The 8,361-nt window shown below is 43.3% G+C and overlaps 1 protein-coding gene across 1 annotated transcript; it reads right to left on the bottom strand.

Moving 5' to 3' along the window:
* Window positions 1-5,203: 5,203 nt before the first annotated feature.
* Window positions 5,204-7,607, bottom strand: LOC147990082 (uncharacterized). Its single transcript, XM_087522454.1, has 4 exons — window positions 6,993-7,607; window positions 6,412-6,526; window positions 5,460-5,655; window positions 5,204-5,361 (listed from the first exon to the last, which is right to left on the bottom strand). The coding sequence occupies exons 1-4, from the start codon at window positions 7,370-7,372 to the stop codon at window positions 5,204-5,206; spliced, it is 849 nt and encodes a 282-aa protein (XP_087378580.1). The 5' UTR covers window positions 7,373-7,607.
* Window positions 7,608-8,361: the final 754 nt, after the last annotated feature.

Below are 8,361 nucleotides of genomic sequence, written 5' to 3'. Positions count from 1 at the left end.
TGTCGCATTTTCATGAACCACTTCAGCATACGGGTGGGCTAGAGACCACGCCTACGTTGCCACACATTGATCCAGACGCACTCTGGTAAAAGAGCCTCCAACAACTTCTCAAACGTCCGTGCATTCCCTCTGAATCCGATATCTACCAGACCACAAGTGTCCAAAGCATCCCTAAACCCATCCATCTGGGCTTGGCTGCGATTCCCAATGCCATCGTGCTCATGAAGATGTAGAACCTCGTTAAAATCACCGATGGCCATCCAAGGCCTTGAGCTAGCACTTGCAATCCCCCTTAATGTATCCCAAGTCATATATCTCTCTTGAACTTGAGCTTCTCCATAAACAAAGGTTATTCGGCTGGGAGTATTACAAAGATCATCAACTTCAACATCAATGTGATACTTTGAGTAACCAATAACTTCCACTTTTATTATATCATTCCAAAAAATTCCTAAGCCACCACTTCTACCAGAACTACTTACAGCAAAGCTTTTATTGAAACCTAATGAACCAGATAAATTCTCCACCCTAGAACCCTCAATTTGTGTCTCAAGAATACATAGGATGGATGGGGTAAGACGCTTCGTCAGAACACGAAGCTCATGAATTGTCGCAGGGTTACCCGCCCCATGACAATTCCAGCATAAGATACTCATTGGTTCCGGCGGTCCTCCACCATGGAGGCCGCCTCTTCAGTCAACGTGGTTGTGTCCAGTGCCACCCCTTCATCATTTTTCAGTTTCTTTCTGTTTGCACTCTTCTGTGGTGTCCCTCCCCCACCAGAAGTACTCACTCCACCTCCTTCAAAATGAGTCGTGATTACTGCTGTGTTTCCCCTTGGAACAAGGGCTATGTTAGGATCTGAAAGTTCAGTGCCAGTATCCCTCGAACTTGAATCATCAGCTATCCTCTTCCCCAGCAACAACATCTCCTCCTTCTGCTTTTCGTTCTCCATTACAGGACCTATGCCATCGTCCATTACTTTCCTGGCGTTGTGTCTCCAACTCTGTGTCCCGTCGTAACCTACCAGTTCCATCCGCTCCCCCTGTAATGGTGGAGGGATGCTTCCCCCACTACCATCTAGCTCATTTGTCTCCTGATCAGGTTCCGCACCATTATCCTCATGCCTCATATTCTGGCCACGACCACCAAACATGTTGCCTCTCCTTCCTCGGCCTCGGCCTCGTCCTCCTGCATGTTCCTGCCCATCTCTGAAGTTAGAACCACCCTGTCTGCTTCCTCTAGCTCCCGTTATGCCTCTGGACGCTAATATAAAGGGTCCCCATTCAAATTTTGTTTCATCGTGTTCCCCTGAACCACACTCTTCATACCAGTGACCCATCTGGCCACACTCATAACAGAAAGTTGGGAGCTTCTCATATTTCACACCGTATGGCTCAGTTTCCCCCCCCTTTCGTGATTTTTACAACCCTAGTTAGCTTTTTGCTAACATCCAACTTCACCTTGACTCTTATGAACTCACCAACGAAGCCGTTTGGCAGCGTCACTTGTACTTCTTGAACATCGCCAATGCGAGTAGCTAAATTCTCCAGAAACTTCTTATTTCTTAACACTCCGTCCGACAGTTTGTGAATTTGGGCCCATGTTTCTAATCTGTCCAGCTTCACTTTCTCAGGCTTGGTAAATCCATCATACTCTGCCAGGATTAAAGCATAACCCTTAAAATCCCACGGACCTTTGTGCATGGCCTTGTTCCAGTCCCCCAGACAGTTAAACTGTATGGTGAAAAGGTTAGGGTTTACCCTCCTCCAAACTACCGGCTGAGCCGGGTTCCAGGCAGCTCGCATGTCACCAATTAGAGCGCTCTGACTAAAGGATTTTTCTGTCAAAAGTCGCCCAATCGCTAACCACTTAGTCCTGACTTCATCCGCATCGATCTCATCCTCCCACACCAGATCATCGAGTTCATCATCTTGCGGGGTGAGGCGATCTAACATGTCAGTAGCTCCATCCGCCCCCATCCGGGGCATACTCTCCTCCGCCTGGCTGCTCATGTCGCTGTAGAAAACGACCCAAGAAGACCAAATCCTCTTGAAACCCTAGTTTCTGCTCCCACCAAGGCCGGGTAGGCAAACTAGTCGCCCCCTGGTTCAGCCCGAGCATAGAGAGGAGACAAGGAGGGTAAGGAGGGAGGAAGCAGAACGGATCTCAGCCGGAGGAACAAAACTCACGGCGACGAGCGCCGGAGGACTAGAAAACCCTAGGCCACCGCCACAGGGGAAACACCACAGGGGAATCAAGATATTAAATAGTAATCCACATATCCATCTTCCACTCCGTCCAACCACCATAAAATTAAGCCTGGTCCAGCCCAAAAATCATTCACAAAGGCCGAGCCTTTAAATTCTTGGAGGATTCATCCGATGTGCCTCATGTCGAGAACTAACTACAAAAGTGACACATGAGAGCTATATCTCGCTTATTGCGAGACAGACGAAGCTATTGCCAAAAGGGGCATTCTATCTAGGCCGTCAATTAGCCCCCGGTTTTGGAACTTTCTAATTGGTTTTGGGTGATTTGAGAAGCATTTGATGTGTTTTTTCCTATTTCTCTGTTGGTTTTCTGTTCTATTTTTATTTTTCGTTTTTCTTTCTGATTTTTTGTTCTATTTTATTTTTTCAAATTCATAAATTTTCATCCTCCTGGTTTCGTGCACATTTTTTACCAGTCATGAACATTTTCCAAAGTTGGGCAAAAAATATTTTACATTTCATGAAAAAATTTATATGTATATTATTTAAATACTCTGAACAATTTATTTATATTTTATGAAAATGTATTATATTTGTGCAAACATTTTTTTATATTTCCATGAACATTTTTTAAACATATGACATTTTATAAGTGTTGTGAACAATTTTTAAATTGCACAAACTGTTTTATATGTTTTGAATTATTTTTTAAATTTGCATGAATAAATTTTGACAGTTTCATGATCATTATTTTAAAAATGAAAAGAAAATTTTGTAAAAGAAATGGAACATATTGTTTTTTTTGAGGGAATGCCATCATGGCTCACTTTATTAACTTGGCAATAAGGTTACATCGTTCACTAACACATTAACAATTTTTGGTTAAATGACTAACAATTTTTGAAATGTAACAAATATTTTTTAAATGTATGAACATTTATTTATAACTGCACGAGGAGTTTAAATTTTCATGAACTTTTTTCCGGGTGCATGAAACATTTTTAAACTACATGAAACACTTTTTTGAACTTCAGGAGCAATTTTTCAAAATTACATAAAAATAACATATTTTGCTAAAACATAAATTTTTATGAATATAAAATATTAAATAAATAAAAACTAAAGGTGGAAAAAAGGGGGGAAAAGAAGAAAAAACGTGCGTACTTTAAGCTGTATAATGGGTAAGGTGAGAGCTAGGCGAGCGGAAACTTGGTCTCAACCCATTTAAGGTGCGCTATAGGCGAGCATCTCACACGTCTTGCAATGAGCAAGGGCATAGACGCTCCCAACAGTAACCAGCTTGCAATGCACCAGAGATACGCCCACCCTACTTGTTTTATTCGTTTTAGAACACCACCTCATATATTAATTAACCAAAGCACGTGTTACAATCGTTCATTACAGAGTTCACCACACAGGGCAGTACATCATTAACAAAAATCCCATCCACTCTATTATCAAAACTAAACTTAGCTATTAGATGGGCCACCTCATTAGCTGAACGCCTAATCTTCGACATTCTGAAGCTATCCATTAGCTTAGAAATACTCCGTGCTTCTTTCTTCAGATCGTGCAGAGCTGGTCTATCATCAAATTCGTTTGGAAAAATTGCCTCAACAAAAGTGCAGCCAGTCTCTAAAATTATAGAAGAATGAAGTGTTATACCTATATAGAGACCAACAATGCAAGCTCGGAGTTCCGCTTTCTCCATGCTACTACACCTCCCAATGTAGTCCCATGAAGAGATCAAGACTTTGCCAGCAAAATCTCTAGCCACCACACCCACACTTGCCGTGCTAATACTTTCCACAAAACTAGCATCGACATTAATTTTGATATAACCTGAAGGCCTAAGAACAAATCAACGGTTGCATGGTTAGGGAAATGGTGGTACTCCTAGCCCAAAAATCAAACTACAAGTTTGACGCTTCAATGTCTCGTATTGCGGATTATTGTTTCAATGAGATATGACATTTTCATTGAGAACGAGGCACGTATGGTGACTTGGTCAGTCTTGAAATGTTATAGGTTACTCTTTCTCATGTAAGCCGAACCGCGACACTCAGACATGCCGAGTACCACCAAACTAATCTGCCGTTGTCTACCCTGCCTAGTGCCTACCACTGCTTGCGCCCACGAGAAGCGCTATAACGTTGTCGATGGTATATGCCGCCACATGCGCCTAGTAGCAGTTCGGAGCGATCGATTGATGAGGGCATCATTCGAGGGCTTACCGTAGGGCTTTGCCTGGTGCTACTTTGCTGCTCAATCAGGGGTATTATGGAATATCGCAAACTCGCTATTCAAGAGATTATTCTAGGTCATCCCATTGACCATGTTCTCAAAACTATGCTACTACATATTTTTTTCAGCACTGCCTACCCTTTGGGAAAGCGAAGGACAAGATAACTTTCGAGTAAGTGTTGCGTCATTAAGGAAGCACATTCCATCATCGGACACACCCCTCCATAGCACAAGTTCGGACCAAGCCATAGTCCTTTTTGCTTTTGTTTGATATATAATTCTGCTCCTTGCTGCCGTGGAGTTTGATATATAATTCTGGTACTTTTGCTTTTGTTCATGTAAGCTCGGATGAAAGTAAAAATGAAAAAGATAGCGAAAAAATTCTGTGATTTCATCATGCAAATCATGTGAAACACACATCAATATTTGTTGCCCCATTTTTGTTAGAATTCTTTATTTTTTTGGATTTTACTATTCCCCTGCGCTCACATGAGCTCGAGCTAAGAAGAGGACTTTCGCTGTACCGCAGCCTTATTTTATTTCAGCCACTTGTTTTTCTTTTTATTTTGCTTGTAATTTTGAGCTTTGTATGATTTTTGTGGCCTACTATTGGTTGGCTTTAGTTTAAAGCTGCACGCTGTTTGTGCCTCTTCTGTGAGGATCATTCTCTCGTGCCCTCCATGAGGAGGCCACCGCTGATAAACGAAACACATTTTTTCTTTACTATAAATGAAACACATTCTAAACTATAGATACATCCTCTTCCGATGATCATGGCCTCCTGTGTACGTCGAGCCATCGGCCGGGTGTTTCAAGAACTCGGTGCAGGCATAGCACCTCGTGAAGTCAAGACTTTTTCTATAGCCATGTCTAGGAGGATCAACACAGTAGTAATGATAACCACCTGAGGAACAAATGGTAAACTCCATTCAGTGTCAGCATATATAGCAACAAACATCATCAATTAATGTGGACAGTATTCTCAAGATTCCGCAGGCTTACCTTCGCATAATGAATCCAGGGGAATGCAACAGCGTACTTGCAGGATCTCTTTGCCGACCTGTCCGCAGTCCTCTATCTCGGCGAAAAAGAGCGTCCTCTTATCCTTGCGCTCCGCGACGAAATTTAGGTGCACAAACGAATCTCTGTTCTGCCAGAAAGAATCGGAAAGCAATGTCTCACATAACTCAAACTTCACCTGCAAATTGGGCAGAGAGAGGGAAGAGAGAAAATTCAGTATAAATAAATGTGCCCAGCTATATGTTGAGCATTGTCACAATAATGTGGCGCACGTAATTGGTTTAGATTTAGTTTGATCAGGTCTACCAGAATCCGCTAGAGCAACTGAACCACTTCCACAATTGCACTTACAAACGACAGACCTAAATAAGATAATCAAACGCAACCCTAAAGGGAACCGAATATCCGGAACAAAGAAGCAACACTAGAAGAACCGCATGTGTAGAAGCAAGAATGCGGAAGCCGTAATTGCATTCACAAGTATGTTTACAGTTACACGCCTGAAAATACAGATGGATCAACAAAAACTTTGCAATGGAGTTGGCTGCTAATTCTTCTAGCTGGATTAACACGAATTATTATCAGTATAGCCACTAAAGGCTGATCGAAGTGGAATAGAGAAATTCTGTAATCATGAAAAGGCTCCTTAAGTTTAGTTGAAACACTCATAAATTGCGCTAAAGTATCTTGAAACACCCAGTCTGTGTGGCTCATGGTACTAGTTAGTGATCCTAATTTAATATTTTCAGGAAGCAAGTCCTCCCAGATATGAGCTTAGGCTCCTATTTAATTCTACTGTAGGGATTTCCCTTAAAGTTGTCTTTCAAAAACAAAATTTAATATTTCCTGGCACGGAACACAACACTGACTTGTACTGTATGCAGTTTACAAGCTCCTACCAAATAGCAAATGGAAGGTAGGAAAATGGCTATACCTTTTTCCTCTTGTTGAAACTCGCTAAGGCCAGTTCTGACAGATAAGTTTCTTGCCTAGTTGCCTCTCGCTTGATTATCTTGGCTTCCATTTCTTCTGCTGTGACACTCTTGCAACTACAATGAAAGAAACGAATTACATTAAGCTACCAAATAAGATATTTCCGAATTTCTGATTTCAGTACGTGAAAATATACACCAGTGGACTAAGACCTCATTCCCCTGCTTAGAGTTTGCTCCCACATTGAAGCATAGAACTTAGGGGAAAAAGACAATCAAGTTCAAACAAAGTAATAGAAAAGGAAAGGAAAAATCGGCTCGTGAACAACCTGATTTCTAGCATTTGCACAAAAACTGAACAAAATAGCAAACTTCCCTGATACCATTGTGAAACGCTGGTAATTTCTGAAAACATACTCTGCTAAATGTAGCAAATATCTATTGAAATGCCAGGGACAGAATTGCCGCAATATTACCCACCCATCTTCCACTACACGTACGACTAAAACCTCCCACTCCCCATCCAGAGCAAAAGGTACTTCTGTTGCTACAATTTACAGGCAGTATTCCTCATAAAGATTACCGTATTTCCTCAACTTGGGCGGAGTTGTCGAAGATGCACCCGTCGTTCTCGTCCATGTACAGGCTGCCGTGTTCATGGATGTAGTTCCTCATAAAGACATCGGTCCGAGCCATTGCCTTGTAGAACCGTGCGTTTGCGTCGTCGCTCTCCTTGTCCTCCAGCGCAGCTATCTCCTCCGGCGAGATCGGGTCCCCGATGTCCTTGGCGGTGGCCACCGGTGTGCGGTACTTGCCGGACGGGCTATCCGGCGGGATCAGGACAGGGGATGGCCACGGACGGTTGAGCACGGCGCGCACTGGAGACGGAGCGTCGCTGTAGGGGACACGCTGCTTGTCCTTCTCCTCCGCAGCCAACGAGGGTCGATCTTCCGTACTATCCATGACGCCGCCGACGGCTTCGATCGATGGCAACGGATGCAGCGCAGAAGCCGGACGCAGGGGACGTGGCCTTCGAGAGCTGGTAGAGGCGACGCCGGATGCACGAGGAGGACAACGGGTGGATGGAGGTTGAAACAGATCCGTGGCTGAGGGCGGCGCTGGTTCTGGCTCCTACTGCGCTGCCATTGTTCCGCCCAGGAGTAGGACTCCGGATTCTGTCAGAATTGGTTCACCTCGCCTCGAAGACCTCACGAATTGGGAATCCGCGGACGGCGGTCTGGAGGTTTTCTTTTTGGGTCTTTTATAAGAGAAAAGATCTTTTTTTGGTGTTGATACGGCTACCCAGTCCGAAGCCAAAGCCCGACAGCTGGGCCGGGCTTTCTTTTCGCGAGGGAGCTGGGCCGGGCTTGGACTCCAGATTTCGGCTCAAAAGCCCGAAATACTGTGCAATAATAATTTTTCGAGCCAACTTGAGCATGTCTTTTTAGAGTTGGACTTTTCAAAGCTCAGCCCGACAAATGCCCATGTCGTTGGGTGTAAGCAACCGCGACGGGAGCCCCTATTTGACGCGCTCTGCGTCAAATTGGCAGCCTGACGCACAGAGAGGGACCTGACTGGGCCGGCCCATCGAGCTCTAGCAGGACGAAAAATATAGCAGAAAAAGAGAAAACACGCGACCGAGGAATCAAACCCGAGACCAAGTGCTTAATATCAGGCATCACTAGCCACTCGGGCTAACTAGTACTACTGTTAACAAAGCACCGAAAAGTAGCTATTGTAGCGAATCTAAATTGGTTACTCGGTTGAACATTTTTTTAATGTATATTTTCAAAAAGTACCAACATTTCTTGAATTCCTGAAGAAAAAAAACCGGAGACAGGAATTTTTTTTGAATATGTGAACAAAAAATTGAAAAGGCAGAAAAATAGAACAAAAATATTGTTTTTTGAAAAACATAAACCATTTTTTGAATTTGTGAAAAAATTATGAAA

The sequence above is a fragment of the Triticum urartu genome, chromosome 1A (assembly GCF_056163025.1).
Source record: "Triticum urartu cultivar PI428250 chromosome 1A, HENAU_Tu73, whole genome shotgun sequence".
NCBI lineage: Eukaryota > Viridiplantae > Streptophyta > Magnoliopsida > Poales > Poaceae > Triticum > Triticum urartu.
This window is presented reverse-complemented; position numbering and strand designations above follow the sequence as displayed.